The sequence below is a fragment of the Phlebotomus papatasi genome, chromosome 2, assembly GCF_024763615.1.
Source record: "Phlebotomus papatasi isolate M1 chromosome 2, Ppap_2.1, whole genome shotgun sequence".
Lineage (NCBI taxonomy): Eukaryota > Metazoa > Arthropoda > Insecta > Diptera > Psychodidae > Phlebotomus > Phlebotomus papatasi.
In genome coordinates, this window is record NC_077223.1 from 82,973,430 (window position 1) to 83,000,954 (window position 27,525).

At 35.7% G+C, this 27,525-nt stretch overlaps 2 protein-coding genes across 2 annotated transcripts in view; both read right to left on the reverse strand.

Annotated features, from left to right (window-relative positions):
- The window catches only part of LOC129804698 (uncharacterized), a 230,411-nt gene that overhangs the window by 127,755 nt on the left and 75,131 nt on the right, over positions 1–27,525 (reverse strand). Inside the window, exon 2 of the mRNA XM_055852238.1 lies at positions 24,810–24,996. Within this exon, the coding sequence (XP_055708213.1) occupies positions 24,810–24,996 (187 nt within the window). The remainder of the gene's footprint in view (positions 1–24,809; positions 24,997–27,525) is intronic.
- On the reverse strand, positions 6,647–9,228 carry LOC129804700 (juvenile hormone esterase-like). The gene is made up of 4 exons (XM_055852240.1): positions 8,450–9,228; positions 7,870–8,393; positions 7,361–7,471; positions 6,647–7,298 (listed from the first exon to the last, which is right to left on the reverse strand). Exons 1-4 carry the CDS (start codon positions 9,180–9,182, stop codon positions 6,930–6,932), a joined length of 1,737 nt encoding a protein of 578 aa, XP_055708215.1. The 5' UTR covers positions 9,183–9,228; the 3' UTR covers positions 6,647–6,929.

Sequence of the window (27,525 nt, forward strand, 5' to 3'; positions counted from 1 at the left end):
ATATATCAAATGACTAAACCTCTATAGAATTCAAATGTTTGAGAAATTAAATTCAATAGCGTCATTTGCACTACTAAGTATCGTAAAGGCATTCTCGAAAGATTGCCGAGATGTAAGTAGTTAGGTTCAGAACCAAGATTAAATTAAATATCGAAAATGTTATCAGGAAATACAAGGTATGCAAATGTCGTATCTGACATGATATTTCAAATTTATATCTCCAGCACAGCTTTTAGATAGATTGGTGCAATTTCATGAAATCAAAATTCGTGTTCCTTTCTTTCTTAAAAGACTTGCTTAAGTCTAATCTAAGATTAAGAGATTTAAGATTTCGGAACCGCTGCACCCAGGCTACTTATTTGGGTCCATTATGCACTTTCCATTCTCCTGTACTATCTTAACCCCGAAGGCGGATGAACCTGCTCTATATTACAGTGCTCTGTCGTGTGCTTTCTGATACACACAGTACCGCTTTATATCACGGTAGACCAACCTTGGTTTGTGAATCTGGGCAGTGAATGTGTATTTGTATTCGACTGAACTCTGTGGGAGCAAGCATCTAAACGGGGGGATTTTAATTCGAAACCGCCATTTTAAAACAAAAGTCCCCCACTGAGCTTTAGACCGGTGAATTTTTGTCATCTTTTGGCGCTTAAAATTTCCGTCTTCGAAAGCTCCATTTGTTTATGTTCGAATAATTTGACATTTCAAGCGGTTTTAATTTTTTTTTGTTTTTCAAGAGATGTTTCTCTCGTGAACTATTTTCAAAGTTATCAAGAGTTGAAGAGCTGGTGAAATAGGGACACGGTATCGATTACTCTTCTGAATGTATCGTTTAATTTTCATTAGAATATGGTCGAATTGTTAAATAGACATCCTTGTGTAGTTACGGAATTTATCAGCTGAAAAGTGATATTCAACTAATTTCTAGGAACTTAGAGGCCCTTACGAATATGAATAAAGTTGATTTAGAAAAAAAACTTACGACATTTTCTTAATTTAGCAACAATATTGGCATAAAATCCTGCGGTATGACGGTTTTGATATAGAGGATGGGTACCCCATTTCCTCTTCCTTATAAAGTGTTCGTCATCAGGCATAAATATTAAATTTACCACTATTTAACAAATTCTTTGATTGTAAAACTAACTAACTTTGATTGTTAGTTAGAGCATACTTGGAGAATTTATAACAGAGGGTGTAGAAAATTTATCTCAGGAATGAACCACTAGGGGAGATTTCCCGAGACTCACCGGTGCATAGCACAGTGTGGGGTGTATTTCGAAATCCCCCCGTATAGAAGACGCCTGTATGTCGAAACTTATTTCCTATACCAACTCCTATTTTTAGGCGGTTCATTATCAATGCATTGGCATTACTTTTCCATTCATTACATTCATTCATTCAAGTCCAAATTGACATCCCTTCCGTTCTCAAATATTTTGCATACAGTAGATTCTCGCTCAATTGGGTATTTGGGGCAAAATGTCATCCGGTTTATCGATAGATTTGGGTATCAAACCCTTTGTATATTTCACAAAAAGCGCCCAATTATAAAGAATCACGATAAAATAGGAAGAACTACATTTAGATTTCATGACATATTCTTGGTCGAAAAGGTGTCCCGTCCCGAAGTCATTCTGCAAATTCTGCCATGATCTCCCCTATATGTAAACTCAAGCTAGTAAACTTCAAAAATGCTTGAATAGACTTTTATTACAATTATTTATTATTACAAGGCTCTCCGATATCTGGCTGATTGGGGAATAAAATGACAATTGTGGAAAAACAACAGAGTTTTCTTTGTAGTGTTCTTATGATTCTTTAGTACCACAATCATGTATCAAAAACTTTGATAAAATGAAAACTATTCTTGAATTCGCACTGAAGATATTGCATGTTTAGCAAAATAATTTTTGAATTCATCAATCGTTAGCGTTTGGAAGCTGTTAGCTGGATATCGAAGAAAATTCCAAGGCAGTTTTCCTGATTCTACAGATGTTGCAGTACTATATTATCCAAGATAGTTGCAAAATTCAGTAACAACTGTTACTTTCCGACTCAGAGCAAGATTTAAGCATGGTAGATTAGTCGACATTATCAATTGCATCCCATAATTTCACCATTTCAAGATCAATCTGATTATTAATTTTAACAATCACTTGATTCGGATTCGATTTACGATATCTTAGAAATTCTTGACGATCACAAAAAGGAGTCGAAGTTTCAGGGGTACAGGGCCTTAAAGTACGCCAAACTTTGACTTCTCCCCTGGCAACGAAGTTAACTATATTTCGAACAAGGATTTCACTCATCCTGCTTTCTGGAGAATTGGGTTCGAATGGTGGAAAATCAACTGATGAAAAGAGGTAGATAAGGTCATCGCTATGGGCCACCCCAGCGTACTCGTTTGATCGAAAGAATGTAAGGGAACTCTGAAACAAATAAAACGTTTTGAGAAAATTGAGTTTTTGTCCATGACAATCCGAACTATCACCTCAAATCCAAATTCAGTGAGATAGACAGGATTCTTTTCAAGATCTGCATATCTTAGGTATTGCTGAACTAGTTTGATGAAGGGATAGCGAAATAACCTGTCTCCGAACATCTGAAAGTTCACACAAATTAAATTTCAAATAGAAAGTTAATCAAATCATAGAGGAAATACCACCTCGAAGTACTCGTCCAAATTCGTTTTGTCTACGTAGTTCTTTGAACCGAAGTAATACCTCATAATATCAGGAACATCTCTTGGATCAATATCCAGTTGTATACCTAATAGTTCATAAATGTTTTCGTTGAAAAAGTTCCGGAGTGTTTCATTAAACAAAGTCAATTGTAGGTGTCCTTCGCGAGCCACAATACTAATGAGAATGGGTTTGTGATCAAAGTTTCCTTCAAGCCATGTTTTTCTTGGATCTTCAGTCATGAATGCACCCTTCCAGTCTCCTTCGACGCATGGTCTCCATGGTGTGGAAGGAGTTCCGGGGAAAACGTAGAAGTTATCAGCAATTAAAAGGAGTTCCTGCGCATCTGCGTTCTTCATTTGGTGAACCAAATTTAAAGTTGAAGCAGTATCCCAGTTTTTAATTCCAAGATATTTCGCACTCGAACGGAATTGTGCAGCAAAATCAATTGGATATATATATGAAGCTATACCGGTTCCACTCATCATGATAACTTTATGAAACAAATCTGATTGAAAAAACTTTGTTAAGACGTTGCCCTATTTTAGGGAGATAAGTTCTTTCCGAGTCGAAAATGACCATTCATCCAGACTATTCAGATATATCCGGAAAGAGTTTACCTCCTCAAATTCTTTAATATGTCGGCGTCAGTTGGATCAGCAACTGGCTAACTTCATTTGCTTCATGTCTACATACGTTGCACACACAAAGCAAGTGCAGTTAGTACAGTTGCTGATCCAACCGACGAATAAGCGAATTTGCTAATGATTGAACCTCACCCTGTGACTTTGGATTCATGAGGTGTACATGAGTTGATGTGGAACCTACACTCTGTCCAGATACAGTTATAGCATCTGAGTTTCCACCGAAAAATTCAATATTTGTTTTAATCCATTCCAGAGCAACTTGTTGATCTTTGAGTCCGAAATTTCCTTTGACTGAACTGTCTCCTGAACAAAGAAATCCGAAAATTCCAAGCCTGTAGTTCAGTGTAACTAGAATAATCTCGCCATGGCCCATAAAATAATCGGGACCAAACATTTAGGGATCTCCTGACCAAGATGTGAACGCACCGCCAGGTATAAACACCAATACAGGTAAGTTTTTACCCTTCTTCCATGCAAGGGGCCTATATACATTCAAATACAAGCAATCTTCTGAACCCAAAATCGGTGAATCAGGTTTGAAGACATCTCTCTGAAGACAAACATCTCTAGTGTATGAGGCATCCCAGTATCCTGACCATCCACTGAAGGGAACTGGGTTTTCGAATCTTAACAGTCCAACCGGAGGGTTAGCATAAGGTATTCCGTAGAAAGCCTCATAGGGCTTAATCAATCCACTGACAAACTTCCCACGAACACATCCGACTTTCGCACAAACTTCCGGTTGCGAACTGAAACTTTTCGCGTCATAAGCTACACTACCAAGTCCTTCATCAAACGAAGTTCTATTGTGTTGCGTACTGATTTGTGAAATCAAAATTCCACAGAGAAAAACAAATAATAGCATCATGGTTTGATGCATTTGCCTCCGTTTTCTTTCAGATCTGGAATAACACTGACTGAAAATTTTTGACCAAATTCCCAAAACCTTTACAAGTTCATTCATTCGTATTTATTCCACATCCAGTTTTATTCACATTACAAACATATAAATTCAGAGGATTGTTTTTCAAAAAGTAAAATATATAATACCATTTACAGTATAGTTATATTCCAATAATAAGAATACCGGTTGATAACATGTAACTTGTGTTTGATCATCTGGAATTTTCATCATCCCACTTTGACTTCCAATATGTAATGTTCTAAAATTATACTTTTAAATTCTACAACGTCATCAAAATATTAATGGAACCGGCCTGTGCAATAAACGATATATCATTTGAATTGTTAATTAACTTTATGACTTCATTGATCCCAATAACACTTTTCACACTCAAAATTGTCTCACGGTTTCTGTGGAGTAGAATTGACACCATTATCAATTTTGTCCCATAATTTCACCATTTCAAGATCAATATAATTGTTTATTTTAACAATTACTTGATCCGGATTCGATTTGCGATATCTCAAAAATTCCTGTCGATCGCAGAAGGGAGTCGAAGTTTCAGGAGTACAGGGCCTTAAAGTACGCCAAACTTTGACTTCTCCCCTGGCAACGAAGTTAACTATATTTCGAACAAGGATTTCGCTCATTCTGCTTTCTGGCGAATTTGGCTCAAAAGGTGGGAAATCAACTGATGAAAAGAGGTAGACAAGGTCATCACTATGGGCTACCCCAAGGTATTCATTTGACCTAAAGAATGTCAGAGAACTCTGAAAGAAATAGAAAATTTTCAGCATTTCAATGTCATGAATATTGCAGTTTAAAAAAAATGTCACCTCAAATCCAAATTCATAAAGGTAGATTGGGTTTTTTTGTAGGTCTGCATATTTTAAGTATTGTTGGACTAGTTTGATGAAGGGATAGCGGAATATCCTATCCCCAAACATCTAAAAAAATTACAGATCTTAAAACTATGAAAATAATTTGTTGTTCGGAAGAAAAACTACCTCAAAGTATTTATCCAAATTCGTTTCGTCCACGTAGTTCTTTGAACCGAAGTAATGCCTCATGACATCAGGAACATATCTAGCATCAATATCCAATTGAAGAGCTAATAACTCGTAGATGTTTTCATTGAATGATTTTCGGAGTGTTTCATTAAACAAAGTCAATTGTACAAGTCCCTCATTTGATATCAAACTCGTAAGAATAGGTTTTTGAACGAAATTGCCTTCACGCCATATTTTCCTTGGATCTTCAGTTATAAATGCACCTTCCCAGTCACCTTCAACACATGTTCTCCAAGGAGTAGCAGGGGTCCCCGGAAACACATAGAAGTTATCAGCAAGTAAAAGAATATCCAACGCATCGGCGCTCTTCATTTGATAAGCCAAATTTAAAGTTGAAGCAATATCCCAGTTTTTAATTCCAAGATATTTCGCACTTGAACGGAATTGTGCAGCAAAATCAATTGGATACAAAACGGAAGAAATAGCCGTTCCACTCATCATGATAACACGGTGGAATAAATCTGCTTGAAAGAAGTATCTTAAAATGTTACCGAAATCGTTAATGAATGAACCTCACCCTCTGATTTCGGACTCAACAGTTGCAAATGTGTTCCTGCAGCTCCAGCACTCTGTCCAGATACAGTTATGGAATTTGCATCCCCACCGAAAAATTCAATATTTGTTTTAATCCATTGCAGAGCGAGTTGTTGATCTTTGAATGCAAAGTTTCCTTTAACTGAACTGTCTCCTGAACACAGATATCCAAAAATTCCTAGTCGGTAGTTCAGGGTAACTAGAATGATCTCGCCATTGCCCATAAAATAATCGGGACCAAACAGTGTGGGATCTCCTGACCATGATGTGAATGCACCGCCATGAATAAACACCAATACCGGTAAGTTTTTACCCTTCTTCCATGTAAGGGGCCTATAGACATTCAAATACAAACAATCTTCTGAACCCAAAATCGGTAAATCGGGTTTGAAGACATCTCTCTGAAGACAAACATCTCTAGTAAATGAGGCATCCCAGTATCCTGGCCATCCACTGAAGGGAACTGGGTTTTCGAATCTTAACATTCCAACCGGAGGCTCAGCATAAGGTATTCCGTAGAAAGCCTCATAGGGCTTAATCAATCCACTGACAAACTTTCCACGAACACACCCGGCTTTCGCACAAACTTCCGGTTGCGAACTGAAACTTTTCGCGTCATCAACTACACCACCAAGTCCTTCATCAAACGAGGTTCTATTATCTTGAGAATTTATTTGTAAAACAAATGAATAGAGAAAAATGAATAAAAGAAACATGGTTTTATACTTTTGCCTCCGTTTTCTTTGAGATCTGGAATAACACTGACTGAATATAATCGGCTTGAATATTCAAAACATTTTTAAGTTCATTCATTTATCTTTATTCTACATCCAGTTTCTTACACTTTACAAATATAACGAATACCGTTTGATTAATGTAACCTATTAGTGTTTCGCCTTCTGGAAATTGATGAATTTCTCCTCTTGATCTTAACCATGTAATCTTCTAAAATTATTCATTTTAATTCTATTACCGCCATTCGCATTCTAATTATCTCGCCTATTCAATGAAAAGTATATTTTTTGAATTGCAAATTAGCTTAGCAACATCATTAATCTGAATACGACTTTTCACTTCCAAGATGGTATCACAATTTCTGTGGAGTAGAATTGACGTCATTTTCAATATCATCCCATAATTTCACCATTTGAAGATCAATATAATTGTTAATTTTAACAATCACTTGATCCGGATTGGATCTATGATTTCTCAAAAATTCTTGACGATCGCAGAAAGGAGTTGAAGTTTCAGGAGTACAAGGTGTGAAGTTAGTCCACGCTTTGACTTCACCTCTGGCAACGAAGTTAACTATCGTTTGGACAAGAATATCACTCATCCTGCCTTCTGGTGAATTAGGTTCCAAAGGTGGAAAATCAGCTGATGAAAAGAGGTAGATAAGATCATCACTATGAGCTACCCCAAGGTACTCATTTGACTTAAAGAATGTAAGGGCACTCTGTAAGGAATATAACGTTTAAAGAAAATTGTGTTTTCGTCCATGACGATCCGTACTATCACCTCAAATCCAAATTCAGTGAGATAGATAGGATTCTTTTCAAGATCTGCATATCTTAGATATTGCTGAACTAGTTTGAAGAAGGGATAGCGGAATAACCTGTCCCCAAACATCTGAAAATTTACAGAATATAAACTTATGAGAATAATTGCTTCTTCAACTGGTAATCTACCAGAAGAAATTTCAGTTTGTCAGAATGTAGCAGGAAATAGACGAAGACACTGAACCTTTCTTGATTTTCACAATTTTACTCTCTACGACGTTTCGAGGATGGATGTCCTCTTCATCAGGTATCGAATGTGGCAGGGAAAATCACGTACAGGTGGGAGTTGTTACACTGCACTTGAACTTTGATCACAACTTGATCCTTGAAGTTCACCATTCGACTGGCTGACACAGAAAAAGAATTCCATGTCAGCTAGTCGAATGTCCATCCTCGAAATGTCGCAGAGAGTAAGAATGCGAAAATCAAGAAAGGTTCAGTGTCTCCGTCTATTTGCTGGTAATCTACCTCAAAGTATTTATGCAAATTCGTTTCGTCTATGTAGGTTTTCGAACCGAAGTAATGCCTCATAATATCAGGAACATATCTTGGATCAATATCCAGTTGCACACCTAATAACTCGTATATGTTCTCGTTGAAGGACTGCCGGAGAGTTTCATTAAACAAAGTTAATTGTATAAAGCCTTCATTAGACACCAAACTAGTAAGAATAGGTTTTTGAACGAAATTTCCTTCAAGCCAAGTTTTCCTAGGATCTTCAGTTATGAATGCACCTTCCCAGTTTCCTTCAACGCACACTCTCCAAGGACTAGCAGGAGTCCCCGGGAAAACATAGAAGTTATCAGCAAGTAAAAGGATATCAAGAGCATCGGTATTCTTCATTTGGTTAGTCAAACTTAGGGTTGTATCAGTGTCCCAATTTAGAATCCCAAGATATTTCGCACTTGAACGGAATTGTGCAGCAAAATCAATTGGATACAAAATGGAAGTAATAGCAGTTCCACTCATCATGATAGCTCGATGGAATAAATCTGCTTGAAAGAAATATCTAAAAATGTTATCGAAATGGTTAGGGAATGAACCTCACCCTGCGACTTCGGACTTAACAGTTGCAAATGTGTTCCTGCAGCTCCAGCACTCTGTCCAGATACAGTTATGGAATTTTTATCTCCACCAAAGAATTTAATATTTGTTTTAACCCATTGAAGAGCGAGTTGTTGATCTTTGAATGCAAAGTTTCCTTTAACGACTCCATCTCCGGAAGAGAGGAAACCAAAAATTCCCAACCGGTAGTTCAGGGTAACTAGAATGATCTCGCCGTTACCCATAAAATATTCAGGACCAAACAGTGTGGGATCTCCTGACCATGATGTAAATGCGCCGCCAGGAATAAACACCAATACCGGTAAGTTTTTACCCTTCTTCCATGTAAGGGGCCTATAGACATTCAAATACAAGCAATCTTCTGAACCCAAAATCGGTAAATCGGGTTTGAAGACATCTCTCTGAAGACAAACATCTCTAGTGTATGTGGCATCCCAGTATCCTGACCATCCACTGAAGGGAACTGGGTTTTCGAATCTTAACATTCCAACCGGAGGCTCAGCATAAGGTATTCCGTAGAAAGCCTCATAGGGCTTAATCAATCCACTGACAAACTTTCCACGAACACATCCAGCTTTCGCACAAACTTCCGGTTGCGGACGGGGACCTTTCGCGTCACCAACAGCACTACTAAGCCCGTCATCAAGTACAGTGCTAATTTGTGAATTTATTTGTAAAACAGTATTTCCAAAAAGTAGGAAGAGTAAAAGAAGCATGGTTTGATATTTTTTTCCTTCACTTTCTTTGAGATTTAGAATTACACTGACTGCTTGTCTAAAAATACCAGAACTTTTATATGTTCGTCTTTTGCTCCGAGTTCAACATGGTTTATAATCACGAGATTATTGTGTTTTATAGCATTCATTTAGAGAAAGTGACACCTTAATCCCAGGAATATCAGGGGATTTGTGTTGTCACTTACTCTAACTGATACTGCTGATACTTATAAAATACAATTTTCTTGGGATTTCAAATAAAACTGTACTGTGTTAACACGCGCAGAGTAATGGAAGCACAGGCTGATGATTCTATCTTTATCTTACACATGATAGAGCACAGTAGGAAAATTCTGATCTAAATGTAATCCTGAACTTTGAGATTTCCTCAATCTTTCAGATTGGACAAAAGTTAAGGGCAGCGAAAAATACTCTTCCTAGAGTGAAGAGTTTTGTACTTTTTAGCAATCTTCTTCTTCTATCCATGTGAAATAGTGAAGAAATCTCAGAGTTTAGGAATAGATTGGTTTCACATTTATTATATTTGACCTCTCGATTCAGAAAACTTGGAAATCAGTTGATGACGTTGTTGATTACAGTTGAGATGAATTTTTTAATGACTAAGGTTGGTAGTTTGCACATCCGTGCTGTGAACAGGTACCCCTGTAAATCAAATGATAAAGTACTTTACTGTCAAATGATTTTATTGAGTATTGCTAGCATTAACCATGGAATGATCTAAAATTACATTTCTTTTATTTAGTGAATATATCAAAACTTTAATTGTTAATCGATAGCTTCATGGGTCCAGGATAGAAAAATAGATGTCTTTATCAATTTCATCCCATAATTTCACCATTTCAAGATCAATATAATTGTTTATTTTAACAATTACTTGATCCGGATTAGGTTTGCGATATCTTACAAACTCCTGTCGATCACAGAAAGGAGTTGAAGTTTCAGGAGTACAAGGTCTGAACGTTCGCCAAACTTTCACTTCACCTCTGGCAACGAAGTTTACTATCGTTTGGACAAGGATATTACTCATCCTACTTTCTGTTGAATTCGGTTCAAATGGTGAGAAGAAAGCTGATGAAAAGAGATATATGAGGTCATCGCTATGAGCTACACCTAGGTAAGCCTCACTTCGATAAAATGTAAGAGAACTCTGAAAGAAATGGAACCTCTCAGCAGATTGAGTCCTTGAATATGACAATCGCAAATGTCACCTCAAATCCAAATTCGTAGAAATATATTGGATTCTTTTGTACATCTGCATATCTTAGGTACTGCTGAACCAGCTTTATAAAGGGGTAATGAAACTGCCGATCACCAAACATCTAAAAGGCAAGAAATATGATGTTACATCCGTTTCAGCTTATGTATATAATGCATTGGACAGAATATAAACCTGAAAGTATTTGTCCAGATTCGTTTCATCTATGTAATCTTTCGGACCGAAGTAATGCCTCATGACATCAGTAACATATCTTGGATCAAAATCCAATTGTACAGCTAGTAGTTCGTTAATGTTTTCGTTGAAAGATTTCCTGATTGTCTTATTTCGCATGATCGGGAACAAAAATCCTTCATTAGATACCAAACTCATAAGAATGGGTTTTTGAATAAAATTGCCTTCAAGCCAGGTCTTTCTTGGATCTTCAGTTATGAATGCACCTTTCCAGTTTCCTTCGACGCACGGCCTCCAAGGAGCAGGAGGGGTTGTTGGGAAAATGAAGAAGTTCTCACCTTGGCGAAGAAGTTCTAGCGCATCGGCTTTTTTCATATTGTTAGCCAAAGTTAAGGTCGAAGCTGTCTCCCAATTTTCAATTCCAAGATATTTCGCACTTGAACGAAATTGTGCAGCAAAATCAATTGGATATGTATAAGGAGCAATAGCAGTTCCACTCATAAGTATTACACGATTGAAAAGATCTAAATTTAAAAAAAAATGCTTAATAAGATGGCCTGATAATGTACTGGGAAAACTTATCACTTAAGCCGGGGGATGACTTAACGTAATTATAATCAAAATAATGATTTAATAACTTTTCCATCAGTTTAGCTAATGGAAAACTGATTAAAATTTATTCTAAATATTTATTTTGATTATAGGGTCAAATGAGGTAATTTGGAACCATTTATAATTTGGGACATTTGAGACTTTCTCACTGTTTCAGATGAGCAAAGAGAAAACAAAGACCGCGAAATAGAAGAAAAAGGGATTGAAAGGAACAGAAATAGCTATTCTTCCTTTTGAATCTCTAAAACGATGAAAAAATCTCAAATGGTTCCAAATTACCCTATTTTATCCTAAGTCGTTAAGTTGTCTCTCGGCTTAAGTTGTAAGTCTCTTCAGCACATAAGGGTCTCTCTTACCATTGGATTTCAAATTCAACATGTGAAGATTAGCCGAAGTAGCTCCAGCGCTCTGTCCTGCAAGTGTTATGCTATTTGCATCTCCCCCAAAGAACTTAATGTTAGTTTTCACCCATTGCATAGCCAGTTGTTGGTCTTTGAGGCCGAAGTTTCCTTTAACCGAACCATCTTCAGAACACAGAAATCCCAAAATTCCCAGTCTGTAGTTCATTGTAACTAGGATAACTTTTCCATTGGCCATTATATAATCAGGCCCTATTAGGCTAGGATCAGCAGACCAGGTTTGGAAACCACCACCAGGGATAAATACCAAAACGGGTAGAGCCTCACTATCTTTCCGATTTAAAGGGCGGTAGATATTGAGGTACAAACAATCTTCTGAACCTAATATCGGTCTACTAGGGTCAAAAATGGCTATTTGTAGGCAGATATCTCTTGCATATGAGGCATCCCAGTACCCTGACCATCCACTGAAAGGAACTGGGTTCTCGAATCTCAACTTTCTAACAGGAGGTTCAGCATAGGGGATCCCATAGAAAGCCTCATAGGGCTTAATCAATCCACTGACAAACTTTCCACGAACACACCCCGCTTTCGCACAAACTTCTGGTTGATCCACCAAATGGTTTTCATCATGTTTTACAGAACCGAACTCATTATCATATAACGAGGTATTTTGTTGTGAATTTATTTGCAGTATTAACAGTCCACAGGGAATAAAAATTAAATGAAACATCATTTTGATACTGTTCCTTCTGTCTTCAAGAGTACAAATCTCACTGAAATAAATTAAGCTGAGATACTTTTACAGTTTTTGTTTTTGCAATCCTAGTTCTTGTTGGAAACAAAATCTAATTTTAGCACCAGGGTTATAAAATATATTCACAGACGTTGCTTTGCATAAAAAATCTCTAAGTGTTTGAAGTCCCGAAAGTTGTGAGAATTTCTCGTAGTCAGTTAATTTGGATGTGTTTCTTATTATAAATGTTTAGAACGGGCTTGTAAATCATTTGAAAATTTGCTGATTCTGATAAATCAAACCAGTTCAGACTTGTTCAAGATTTAAATACATTTTCAGGCAAGAGTATAATCTTATCTAAATTCTTGGTGAAATACAACAATAAAGAGAAGTATAAGCCCTTGTGCCTATATTAAAAATCTCCGAAAGCAAATAATGAAGCTTTATTGGTGTGTTTGTATTTATTTCTTGTTCAGAATATGTGGACATTCTATTTTAAAATTAAAAAAGGCATTGGAACTTTAGAACACAAGATAGGCAATGGACACATGGGGAAAGTGACCATGCTTCGTATCATCCAAAGTTTCGTAATGAGTAAATTTTCCCTAAGTTTCTTAATAAATGTGACTCATCGCACGCATATTTTAAAACCTAGGGGAAAGCCGGGTCACATTTATTCAGAAACGTAGGAAAAATTTAGTCATTACAAAGCTTGGGATCATACGAAGCATGGGCGCTTCCCCTATCTTTGAAGAGAAATTGAAGATGGTTTATTTTTTAGATAGTTAGGATCATCAAAACCATGAACGCGTTATGCTTCAGATGGAAAAAATTGCTAGAATAAAAAATGTTTCTTTTTCTGGAACTTTGGTGAAGAACATCCAGGAATTTCTAATTGTACTCTTTTGGAAGTAATTTCGTGTTTCTAATTAAGCGTTTCATTCAATATGAAACAGACATTTTTATTAGGCCAAAATAAGCTTGTCAAATACATCCTCAGATCTGGGATTAAACTACAGAACAAACAAATTCAGGAAGAATTTCCACTTTCCGAATTGGTACAGGCCTTAACCATGATTGAGTTAACGCCATTATCAATTTGGCTCCATAACTTTACCATTTCTTGATCAATCTCTTTATCAATTGAAACGATCACTTGATCAGGATCTAACTTTTCATATCTTTTAAATTTCTGCCACTCACAGAAAGGAGTTGAAGTTTCAAGAGCGCAAGGCCTAAACGTACGCCATACTTTGACCTCCCCTCTTGCAACAAAGTTGACTATCGTTCGAACAAGGATCTCGCTCATTCTGCTTTCAGGAGTATTAGGTTCGAAAGGTGGAAAGAAGGCCGGCATATTAAAGAGATATAGGAGATCATCATAATGCGAAACTCCTAAGTTTTCTCCTGATTCGGTCAGGTATTTCAGGAAAGTGTATGGTCCCTGCAAAAACAAGTAGTTAGTTGGAATAGGTTTTTGAATTGAGTCCTAGCGGTTCAAGAACATATTTTTGTTTTGGAGAATTTCTTGAAACCTAAATTCACACCCTTATCTTTCTCAGGGATTTTGCATATGCCTATCCCTCTGTTTTGACTGTTCTTTTTTTTCTTAAACATCATAATGTAAAAGAATTCCGCCAGACAACGATAAAGTAACGATCGTGTCTTTACACTCCTCGCCGTTGGCAACCTTCCTATTACAATCTCAAGGTTGCCGGAGTTGAACCGGCGATACCCAAAAAGGGGTCCACCGCCTGTTTAAAGTAAGCATCAGTAGTCCAAAAATGTTACAGCAATAAATTCAATTTGAATGCCAAGAAGTGAGACTGATATATGCAAAACGTTTAAGAAAGAAAGGGATGTGAATTTTAATTTCTGGATATCATCCTGATCTATAAGTTGTAACCATAATCACCTCAAATCCAAATTCGTAAAGGAACACTGGATTCTTTTGAACATTCGCATACCTCAAGTATTGGTTAACTAACGTAATTGCTGGATAAAGGAATGACCTATCCCCGAACATCTGAAAGGATCGATTTTACTGGAATACTTCTTTAAGAAACAATTTAGACCGTTACCTTAAAGAACCCTTGTTCATTTGTGTTATCGATATAGTCCTTCGAGCCTAGGTAGAAATCCATTACATCAGTTACATATCTGGGATTGAAATCAAACTGAACGGGAAGTAGGTCGTAGATATTTTCGTTGAATAATTTGAGTAAAGTTTCGTTCCTGGTTTGAACAGCCTCAAGGACTCCTTCGTCAGAGGTCACACTAATCAACATTGGTTTTTGCGAGAATCTCCCTTCCATCCAGGTCTTCCGAGGATCTTCAGTCATGAACGCATCCTCCCAGTTTCCTTCAACACAAGGCCTTATATAGGACGCATCAACATCAGAGGCTAATGTGTTCCCATTCAACTTCTTTAGTTGATAAGCAAGTGTCCAAGTAGGAGCTGTGTCCCAATCTTTCAGACCAACGGCTCTTGCAACATTCCGGAATAGCGATAGAAAGTCAATTGGATATAAATTAGGAGATAGAGCAGACCCACTCATCAATATGACTCGATGAAAGAGAGCTGAATGAAAGAACAATGTTTGTACAAAGCGACAGATATGCTAATGAGGTTGCTCACCCTGTGATTTTAAATTCAACATATGCAAATTGGCTGAAGAGGCTCCAGCACTCTGTCCAGCCACTGTTATGGCATTTGCATCTCCACCAAAAAATTCAATATTTGCTTTCACCCATTGCAGAGCAAGTTGTTGGTCTTTGAGGCCAAAATTTCCTTTAACTGAGCCATCTCCTGAACAGAGGAATCCAAAAACTCCAAGTCTGTAATTCATTGTGACGAGAATAATTTCTCCATTGCCCATTATGTAATCAGGGCCTAATACACTAGGATCAGAAGAGAAACCCATGGGAGAACCTCCATGGATAAATACCATCACTGGGAACTTCTTTCCTCTGTTCCATTTACCAGGCCGATAAACATTGAGGAATAGGCAATCCTCAGAGCCTAGTACAGGTTGACCTGGTTTAAAGAAGTGTTTCTGGAGGCAAGCTTGTCTAGGATATGAAGCATCCCAGTATCCTGACCATCCACTGAAGGGAACTGGGTTTTCGAATCTCAACTTTCCAACCGGAGGCTCAGCATAAGGTATCCCATAAAAAGCCTCATAGGGCTTGATCACTCCATTCACAATTTTTCCACGAACACAACCGGCTTTTGCACAAACTTCAGGCTTAGATTCGTACGCATTAACTTCAGAAAATATGCATAATAGTGCAGCAAAACTCCCAACAAAGACCACAATACATAATTTAAGCATTGCTTAGTGATTCTTGAGTCTGTTCTCTTTAACAGCTAAATGAAAACTGGTTAAGTGCTCTTCAGACACAAGAAAAGCCCATCTAAGTTCTTTCAACTTCATCTTCCTACCGGTTTCCATGACATCAATTAATAAAATTTGCTTATCATTATGTACTAAATTATCCAAATTAATTTTATTTCTTCTCAAGAGAATTTTAAAAGTATTTGACAAACCCAAGAAACATAAACGCTATTTTGTAGAATCAAGACTTAGTTAGTTTTTAATTATATTAACCATAATAGAGCCAATTTATAAAAACTATGCCTCGTTGTGAGAAACTAATTAAATTTACCAACGTTTTCTATAAATATTCCAGTTGGAAGTCCCTTGAATATACAGAAGTGGATAGATATCTCAGAATTTTTCCTCCTCAAAAGTTTTCCTAAAAAAGTTCAGCAACTAACAGATGCTTTTACCAGAGGATATTTTCACAAATTCACATTTAGTTGAAATGCAATGCATAAACTAAATTATATATTTATATAAAATGTAGGGGGAGGTGGAGCTACTTCGCAAACTTTTTCGGATATTTCTAAAAGTAGCTGGGCCGTAATTAAATTTAAATAGACAACGCAATTGTGGATCTAAATTAAATTCTAGCTAGGTCGCTAGGTCAAGTTTGCTTTAGAAATACACGAAAAAATAGCGTTTTCGATGTAGCCCCACCTACCTCTAATTAGTTTTTGATGGAGGAGTTATTAACAGTATTATAGTTGCAGCAAAGTCATTATTCTTTGTAGTTTATTTTTATGAAATATAGATAGATAGATAGATGAGATAGGGGAGATGGGGGTATAATTAGCCATTTGTAGAATTACCAAATAAAAATAAAACAAGAATTAACAAAAAAGAAAAATACAGAATTAAACATCGAAAACAAGCTCATTTTTGGAAATTCATAAAATTTGATAGTGGCATTACAGCGTTTAAATATGTATTAGGGTGGCGGCATTACTCGTGGCCTGTATTTATATATGGTCTCGTCGCAATTTTTGTCAGGAAATGATTCCGAAAACCATAAAAACTGTGATGTGTTATCATTAGGGGAAGTGTGCCAAATTTCGGCCAGCTTCTAATTTCGGCCATAGAAATAAATAAATTAAAATTTTGTATGTTATCTTCGAATAGTCAATGAATTCATTTTGTTTTTAAATATTTATTCATTTTAGGATGTATTAACACAAAGGCTGTTAAATTTTAGGTATAATTCGAATTTAAATTGCGTTGTAAAAACTCAGTATGGAAAGAGCCTTACAAAAAATGTGACAGATCGATTGTGTTTCTAGCAGTATTGAGATTTGTGGTGAAGTGCAGAAGGTTTTCCTTCGGTGTTTTTCATGAAAATTGATTAGTTTTCATTAAAGATTATTTCTGTTTATGTTAATGACGAATCAATCTTTAAATTTCGGGTAAAATTTCCCAGCTGGATCCTGTATTTCGCGTAAAAAAGTATATACTTTGTGACCGTCTCTCCGGTGAGGTAGTGTTGGATATTCCGGCAACATCTTTTGCTTTCCTAAATTTCTTATTCATTTCATGTTTTCTTTTTCAATTTCTGAATTCTACAATGTCCATAGAAAAAAACCATCGCTTCTATGAAAAAGATGATGTGAAAAAGTCATTGGAAGAGTTCAGGAAGTGCAAATTGCTACGGGAATCTGCGCGTAAATTTGAGATGCTACTCTTCAGATGTTTAGGACAAATTACACGGAAGATCTCAGGGCTTGTGGGTCATTTAAACGTATTAAACTAAATATTAAACTCGTTCCGCTTGACGTTTTGAAATTTTCTACCCGTTCCGTCACAAAAAGTGGTCAGAAAAAAGGTGGCCGATATTTCACTCAAAGTGGCCGGAATACTACCCAAAGCAATGCCCATATTTTTATTATTTTTTCAATATTTTAGCAAGTGATTTAAAGAAAACAAGATGATAAACTAGTTTTCAAGGTTCTACACAACCCTCCCGAAAAGGAGGTAACAAAAAATATCAATATGAATTAAAAATATTGCATTTCAAAGTTGGGACTTCGGTGATTATATGCAACAATGCCGAAATTTGGCACGCTTACCCTAGTGCCTTTTTCTACGAAGTCACCGAAACCCATATTGAAGACGAGCAATAAAATAATAGGTACGATACACGAAAGGTTTGATTGCGAATTCTGTTTTTACACTGCAATCGGTGGACGAACAAGGTCGGGAATTCATCTTCATGCAATTGGTATGCATAGAAACCCGAAAAACCCATACATTTTTCGGGGTACTCATGGAAAATCCATACGGACCCCGGGGAACATACAGGAGACCCACAAGGAACCCAGAGAATCCAAACATTACTCAGGGAACCAATGAAAAATCCAGGGATCTTATGAGAAATCCACAGAGAATTACGGAAACCATTAAGGAAGTCATGAGAAATGGGAAACCATATTGAACCCGAGCAATAAAATAAGGGTGAAGAAACACGTAAGGTTTGGATTTATACCCTGTGCTTACATTGGTATCAGTGGGCGAACAGGGTCGGGAACTTATCTCCACGCAAAGAATAAATTCAGGATCCCGAAGAACCAATACATTTTGCTGGAAACTTATGGGAAATCTTCAGGGGATCTGGGGAACCTGAACACACTTATCAGAGAACTCATGGAAAATCCACAGGGAACCCAAGAAAATCATACATTTTTCAGGGAACTCGAAGAACCCATTTATTCTCCCTCTACACACTAGTAGAAATTTCTTTAAAAAATGCCTTTTTAAAGAAAATTTTCCCTATTCTTGTAGGCAGAAACGTCAGAATTTTTAAAAAAAAAAGGCAATTTTTGACGAAAATTGCTTCTAGTGTGTAGTAGACATTAAGGAACTCGGGGAACACATGGAACTCGAGTCACTCTAAATGCTTATGAGTTACCTTTTGATAACAAAATGAGGAATTGCTTCTTGGGTAGCCACTTCTTCGGTTATTCCATCTTGAAATTTCATGAAAATTTCTCAACAATTTGAAACTTTCCACCGTCTTATCGCCTTGTGGGTGAAGTGAGCGCAGTATTGGAGTGATACTCCATTTATGTAATGTTGTATCCCTGGTACATGAAAGTTGGAAATATGACAAAGGATAAAAAATATGAGATTATCTCTGTGATGGCTGTTGGAAAGTACAATGGACCGGAAAATTGAGTTTACCCTCCTACAAGACACACGTTGCTCGTTAGACTGAGCACTACAAAGAAATTTTCTGTCATGAGCTTGTTCTTATTCTCTTGGTCAGATATTTCATAAAATTTGCTGAAGAAGTTGATTTTCTTCTGAGAAAAACATAAGTTTACATTTGTATCTGCTTTTGCTTCAACTTTTAGCATTAATCCGATAATTTTGGTAAATACGAGAAGAGACTTATTTACGAAAACCATTTCACTATTTGTCTTTCAATGGTCTTTGATACAGAAGTTCTGTTTCTTGAACAAATTGCATAATGAAGTTATGTGGTGTATAGAGTTAATCTAGACTTCAAGACACTGAATAATTAAAGCAGAGCTAATTAACCTTTATTCAGAGGCTGTAAAGTGGTCAGTCCAGAGGCTTAAGGTAAACATATTGGTAAGCCACATCAAATCTAATCAGTTGTATATGTATAGATTTATTTGACTTACTGTTCAATAGTTAATGTGGAATTTATGTAAAATTTTTATGTTCAGAACCTTTAGTAGTCGCAGTTAATGAGTTATATATTGAAAGGGACCTAATTAACCTTTGTGCTTTATCGGAAAATAGTTAACTCCACGATATTTCCTCAGGTGTTTTAAAAAACATCACTATCCCGGAGACAGAGAAAAACCTTTTTATCGTAAATTATGTTGTACTGAGAGACCTGTATAGAATGAACATATAGCTTGATGAACAATCCATCGAGCTTTTAAAACAAATTTAAATGGTAATGGTAAAAATATTCTATAGACAACCTAGACACCTGCTTGTATTCAATTTTATCACAATGTCGTCGAATAATGCAGATTTGATAATGTCGGATTTATCTGAGATGAAACAATTCGCATTAATGTATGGGAACATGAGGGTTCCACCAGCTATATGTAAAAGTGAATTGGATGATGGGAAATGTGAATTATTGAAAGAGGTTTATAGACAAAAGTTCACCACTAGAATATGAAATATCATCACCCACCTGGAGAGTTAAATACCTATAGCTCATTTAGTATTACAGAGGCGTATTCACTTGTATTTCAAACGTGGTTTGCCTTTCGTAATACGACTTTCGGTATGTACGACTTTTAGTAAAGTACCTTATCTTCTTATTTTTTGGTCTTAAATTAGCATTAAATTAACTTTTAATGGTGCTTAAGATTAGCATATCGACCATCCTAAGGTAAAGTACCCTGTAGTCGGCCGGTTTCTCAACTCGGCCAGTGGGTCTATTTATTCAATTTACTTAGATTTGTTATAATATAGTCTTACCGATTTAACATTATAAGGTCTATTATATTATATATAACGTAAATAAGTGAAAATTTAATAGAAATTGACTATAAAACGTTAAAAAATTGGTTAAATAATTCATCTGGCCGAGTTGAGGAACCGGCCGACTCGAGGGTACTTTACCTTATCTTATCTCTTTTTCTAGGTCTTTTTCTAACGTACGTTCCTACTGGAGTAGCTTAGGATATCTACGGTGACCGACATCGCCTCTCGATTTTCTTTCACTAAGGTTTTAAGAGTCGATTTTGAGGCAAGATTGTAAGTTTGGTTCAATTATTATTTATTAATCATGTTGAGGCATAAAATTTTCGCATGGTTTGCCCAATAACGAGCTAAGTCAGTGGCAAGCGGGGTTGCCGATATCAAGTCCCTTATGTCCTAGACACACTTACGACTTAAGCCGAGAAACGACTTAGTGGAAAATGATGGAAATGATGTCTAACCATTATTTCGAATATAATTACGCTAAGCCATCTCTCGGCTAATCCTCAGATCTGTCAAGGCCCTTACTCCGCATGAAGCAGGGATAACGGACAATGACACTAGTGTTGGGTAGTTTGAATTACTCCACGGTCGCAAAGGACGTCACATTCTGAGAAGCCCAATTGCCTGTTGTCTCTCGATTGCGCTCCTCCGTATCTCAAGCGATTGAGAGACTTCCGCGTCGTGCAGTTTTGGTCACCACCAAGAGGACGGTCTTGCCTTAACTCGACAAAAACTGATTATAAGATTTCCTTTGGTTCAATCACTTTCACCTAAATGTTTAGTAAATTTTGCCCGCGTGGTTATGGTGTCCATCGAACACGTCCTAGGTAATGGGTAGGGAAAGTCTGTAGTTGGTCCTTAATAAATATAATCTGTGGACCTTAAGTATAACCTGAGTTCTGTATCGTTTCATTTAAAAAAACATTAAATCATTCCTAATAGCAATTTATCAAGGTCAGGGATTTGAAGAGTTCTAGAGAGCGTATTTCTCAAGCGCATGGGTTAATGTTAGTACTCGATGGAAAGGTATTGGATTTTTTGATAATATTAAATCGTTTACAATCCACTTGCAAAAATAAAAGGGTCATTTAGGATTCTTTTTAAAAGGTCAAGAGACTCATTTTTATCAAAGCAAATGGGTAAAATTGATCTTTTTATAAAATATTTCTTCAGTGATCTAAATAAAGTAAATTATGCGACCTTGAATGAATGAAATCGATCTTATCGAATGGTGAAAATTTTCGTAATTTTCATATCGGATTTTCAAAGTTTTCAGAGCAATTACAACAATATCTTTTCGAAAAATGCAACCAAACCGTTTATTTTGCAAGAGTAGATACTACAAGATATAGTACTAATGTGAATAATGTACATATTTTATGAGAAATTGTAAGACAAAATCTTCACTAGAAATGACAGAATAATCCATTAAAAAGATCTCTCTCAGTGGAGGAATTCTCAAAACAAATGACACTATCAAACGGGGTATCAATAAATGGGAAAATGAAAAAGAAAGTCAAATGTGTGATTTTCCAGAGAAATGTATTGAAGATAGAAAATTCATTAAAAAAAATCTTGTATAATTTGAGGGTTTCAGCAAGTGACCCTGACCCTTTTAAAAAAAGGTCCTCAAAGTTATCCTTTCAAAAGATCAAAATTTGACACTTATAAAAAGACAATTTGATGCTTCAAAAAATGATCGAAAGGAACCATATGAACGGGTGGATCATATTTGACCCCCGAAAGGATAGCGAAAGGGTAAATTGGACCCTCTTATTTTTAGTAGTGTCGGTTCTGAACCAATAACGAACCGATTATGAACTGATATATAATTTTTATCCAAAAATCGATTTTATTACTCCTAAACCATTTTGAGCGATATTTTGAGTAATTTATTGAATCGGATTAAATGTAAATTAAATCCGTTTAAATTTAAAACTTTAATATAAATTTAGTTTAAATTAGGATTTAAACTTAGTACTTCATTTTTATTTGTATATTTTTAATGCTTTAGTTTTATAATTCGGTTCCTTGTGCTTAAAAAAAATTAGTGCTGTATTTATCAAGAAAAAATCCCTGTCCAACTTGTACCGGCGAATTGTCCAACTTGTAACACTATGTCCAAATTGTATAACTTTATCCTATATGTATTTATTACAAGAAAAAAAGTTCCTTCTTGGAAAATTGATTTTAACAAAATTATCGCTCTTGGTTTATAACATAATTTTATAAATTTTATAAATACTTTTATTAAAAGTCTTAATATCGATGAAAATCTGCATACGCCTCTGTAATACTGAATGAGCGAATTGTACTGGTTTTATTGGATTTAATGGCAATATTCGAAAACAAGTGAGGATTTCAAGTACTTCTGCTATTAAATTGAAACCCTAAACTCTTCATGAAAAACGAATTTGATCTCATCGCAAATAATGTTATATTTTACATTTTGAATTGTGCCACAAAAAGCGAGATTATGAAAGAGAGGTGGGCTTGTAACGACACTTTGCAAAATACTTAAACTCTTGAGTTCAATGCTATTTCCTGAAAATCAGTCGTAAAAATTTCCACGCTTATAACTTTGAGTAGCAAAATATGACAGTCTATAAATCATATTAATAAATGAAAAATATCTTTAGAACAGTCTTTTAATTAATCAAAAACAAAAAAAGAACACAGGGGATTGAGGGTATTCATTGATTTATTGCTTCCGCTCCTAAAATTCTTAAAACCATTTTTAGGTTAAATTTTCAGTTATAATGATAAAAGGATGTAGGGTAGATGCTATGCTAGTATTACCAAAACGCTCCTAATATTGATCAAGCGATGCTTGTAATGTCGACTTCTCTTCCAATTGATGGATAAAAAAATAATTTTTCTACATGAACTTTAATTATTATATGATTGTCGATGTGTATGAATTATTATACGCATTGCCCTTGAAAGACATTTTCCTCGTGGATTTTCACACAATTTCACGAGGAATTTGGACACTTTCCCTGGTCAATTAACGTCCGGCAGCACTGTTTTGAACCCACTAAGAAATTTGTCTATTTTTTTTATTTTATCGGAAAATATAAAATATATATTCACATTGCCTGATGGTACGTGTAAAACCTGTAAAACCTATTTTTTGCTTGATCGATATTACAAGCATCGACTGGTCGATAATACCATCAGCTGATCGATATTACATGCAAATGCACTACGAAAAGTTTTTCGTGTTTTAAACCACTCCAAAATAAATATATCAAGAATGTGAGTGGTCGATCTTGTAGAGGACATCTGCAAGATTGACTATAACAAGTTTTCACTTCAAAAATACGAATATATATATGGTTTTTTGTCTGTTGAAGTTGATCATTTCCCTAACTGATGGATAATACCCTATGTATTTAAAAAAAATCATTTTCTTTCATATCAAATAAAGTTGAGCATTATTCATCGGCCAAAAGTTTCTTGACATTATGAATCCTTGTCTACTGGTGAAATTGTCGCCATAAGTCAAAGCATGTAGTATGGGTGATATAGCCATTAAAATCTGTGTTTAGAACTACCCTATGTTTACTACGGGTCCTGGTCAAATTCCGAAATCCAAAATCCCGAAAACCAAAACCCGAACGCCAAAATCCCGGAAGTCAAAATCCCAAATTCTTAAAAGTTTCATAGCTACTCCCACGATTGTACCCGCGCTTGCTGGAGGCAAAGGGAAATCTTCTGTATCTTGGGAAATTATTCTAAATTTTTTCCTCTATATAATTTGATCCCTATCAGGCCTATCAGGATTTTGGCTTTTGGAATTTTGACTGCCACCGGTTTACTACTACCCCAATTTCTTCTATGTGGTTTCAATATGAAAAAGTGAAAGTTAAATTTCAATCAATTGAACTTCACTAAATTGAAAAGGCATACCAGCGCCATAATGAATCTCAGCTAAATCCTATGAAGCTATTGTTTGTAAAACGTATAAAAATTCCATACGAAAAACTAACTTTCTACTATATTTGTTTATAAATATTGAGTTTGATATTGCAAAAATATGCATTTTTGTACACTACAAATGCAAATAAGTCCGTATTCCAGATACACCAAAAGATTCAAGAGAATTAGGCCATATGGTCATTGCTCCACAGGCTAGTTCCATATCTCGTCAATATTGTATTTTTATCCTTGAGCATTTTACATGTCCCGGAAACTCATTGGCTTTTATGCAATTTATCCATTCTGACGTGTCGGTCATGTGAAATCTCCGCTTCACAAAATGCATACAATGCATATGGAATATCTTTCATGAATGGAAAGAAACTTTTATACAAATCCCGAAACACGAGACTGAGATTTCCCATGAGAAACTATCCACTGAGAATTTTTGTATTTCGTCGTTGGGTATTTATACATATAAAAAGGAAAAGAAAAGTCTTAGGAAAAAGGAGTAAAGTTTGTGTCCTTGCGGGTTCTTTTCCCAATTCCCCAGAAGTGTCCTTTTAGCCTGGTGGATTAGGATGTGGTGGGTGGAAATTAGCAGTGGAATTTGTTCTGTTTGCGCAAAACGATATCTCTGCAGTGTTTATTCCATGGGAAAAGTTTCTGGTGGAGCTGTTTTTTTTTTTTTTTTTTGGGGGGATGGTTGGGGGTTAAAGGTGAATGGGATTTACTCACCGGTGCAAAACTTTGGCTCGTCACTGCCATCGCCACAGTCGTCCTTGCCATCGCAGTATTTGTCGAGTGGCAGGCACAATCCGTTGGGTCCACGACATGCGAACTCAGACACTCTACAGCCGTGTCCCACTTGTATCCGGATCAGCACAAGGAGGAATGCCAGAGCTAGATTCCGGTGTTTGCTCATCTGGAAATAAATAGTACAAAGTGAGATGAATTGGGAGAAAAAAATTGCCCACATGACGACTTCCCAGCACTTTGTGCTCTGTGTCACATTGATTTTCTGTCTATCATCTCCACCCCGTCAGCTTCCCTCACCCCCCTCAATTTCAAATCCACCCTGTCGATATCGACAAATCCCTGGCTCAACCCACAGAAGAATCCTTCTCCCGGAAGTGGTCTGAGGTATTGTTTAAAGTTTTCCACCTTGATATGTCTCATGGTATTTATACGCCTTGCACGAAGTGTATATGCTCAAGACATAATCGAGAAAGAAAACTTAACGATGATAAAGTCGATGGAATAAAATATTCCGCGCACCCTTCCCCCACTAGAGATCCTGGTGGAAAAGTTTCCGTGTAGAAAACAATAACAACGATATATCAATATGGTAATATTCCATCGCATAAATCTTCAAATGCCATACTCGTAAACAATTGATCTATTGATAGAGCACATGTCTCAGAAATTTTATCACAAAATATGACAAACTAATCAATGATATTTTCTATTCATAGGTAAAAACAATTTCCCGAAGAGTTTTATTGTCAGAGAAAACTCTATAAGCTGGGAACTCTACGAATGGAAACTTTTCCATTCCTTGAAGAATAGGTTTTAAGTTTCAATAAGCAAAAGTTAATTTTTCGATTCTAAGGTAGATGCAAGATACGACGGGAAAACATTTTATTTGTGGGGCAATCCAATGCCACAATATGCGTTACCATAGCAAAGTGGTTTTACTCAAATTGGACCTCAATGGTTTTTAGAATTGCAGCATACCGTAGAGAAGACTAGGACATATTTTCGATGTCTGAAAATATTCATACAATGGAAATGTTTATGTATGGTATTTGTTGAATACAGATTGTTTTAGAAAATTAGAACACATTCATTAAATATTTATAGCAAGACACAAAAGAGTGATCGTTTGAAAATTTGAATAAAAATTACAGCAAAATATACTTCATTTTAGTTATTCAGTCTTAGGAATTGTCTGAATCGTAAGTTCGCAAGAAGTTGTCTGGGGTTAGAAGATAATCTGTACTTACAATTTAGAGTAATACACGGGGGTGTAACCATTTGAAAATATGAATAGAAAATTTTTCGAAATTGAAGAGACACGACTGAAGAGGTTCACTGCTTTATTCAATTTAACATTTAAGACATAGGGTAAAGTCATATAATTTGGAATTAGTGTTGCAAGTTGGACAATTCGCCGGTACAAGTTGGACAGGGTTTTTTTCTTGATAAATATAGTACTAATTTTTTTTAAGCACAAGGAACCAAATTATAAAACTAAAGCATTAAAAATATACAAATAAAAATGAAGTACTAAATTTATCAAGACAAAAAGCCCTGTCCAACATGTACCATGGTCCAACTTGTACCACTTTGCCCTATGGCAGTTTAAAAAATGCATTTCTTTAAACTGCTTACTCTATGATACATAAGAACATATTATTTGGGTGATACAAGGTGTATCACTACAATATATCATTTTAATTATATTTTATAATGATTTGAGTGAAGTTATAGTAGTTGCACTTATACTTAAGGGGCAGCATTAAAATTAGAACATGTACTAAATATTTTTATAGCTAGATACAGGGGTCTCACCCTCAAAAACTTTAGAAAAGATTTGGCAAAATATTTCACTTTGTTATATTTGTTTGGTATAAATATTTTACTTGTTTTATTGTTCTTCTTGTTCCTTTAGTCTTGAAGAATATAAATTTCCTTAAAGACTAAAAGCATTCTGTTGTAAATATTTTTAGAGCAAAACCTAGGGATGTTATGCCCAACACACAACAACTTTTGTTTAGTAAACATGTTTTTGACATTTAAATGAGAGTGAATGAGATCTAGATCTGGTTATCTCGCTCATTTTCATAGGAAATCTTGAAAACATGTTTACAAACAAAAGTTATTGTGCTCTGTGCATTACAATCGGAAAACTTGTAAAAAAAACTTGTGTTCCACTTTAATTATTTTGTAAGTGGTTTGTTTACGTTAACATCAGTCCTTACACACAGAGAAGCAGATATTGTCTTTTGCACATTTGGAGCCCGGTCTGTACTAACCATTTTTATAGCCAAAATCCGGGGTGTCACCATTTTAAAAAAGAATTGACAATATATTCCATTTTAATTGTTTTCCATTAGTTTTTTCGCATTCATATCCTTTTAAACTTATCCTTCAAAAAGAACAAAGGTTTTCTTGAAAAATTAGAACATCTGTCGTACTAATTAATTATAGAAATAAGGGTGTCATTGTAAGAACACTTCAATTTCAATTTGAAGTTTATTTCATGTCTAAAGATACAATGCTGTTCCTATTTAAGGCTATACAAAACTCATCGTAAGTTTTATTTTGTTTAGATTTGTGAGATATTATAAATTACATAATTTCAATTACAGTTTTTTTTTAAACTTCTTTAGTGTGTATTCTTCAGAATTCCTTTTTAAGTTTATAGGAAGGCTATTGCAATTAGCTATTG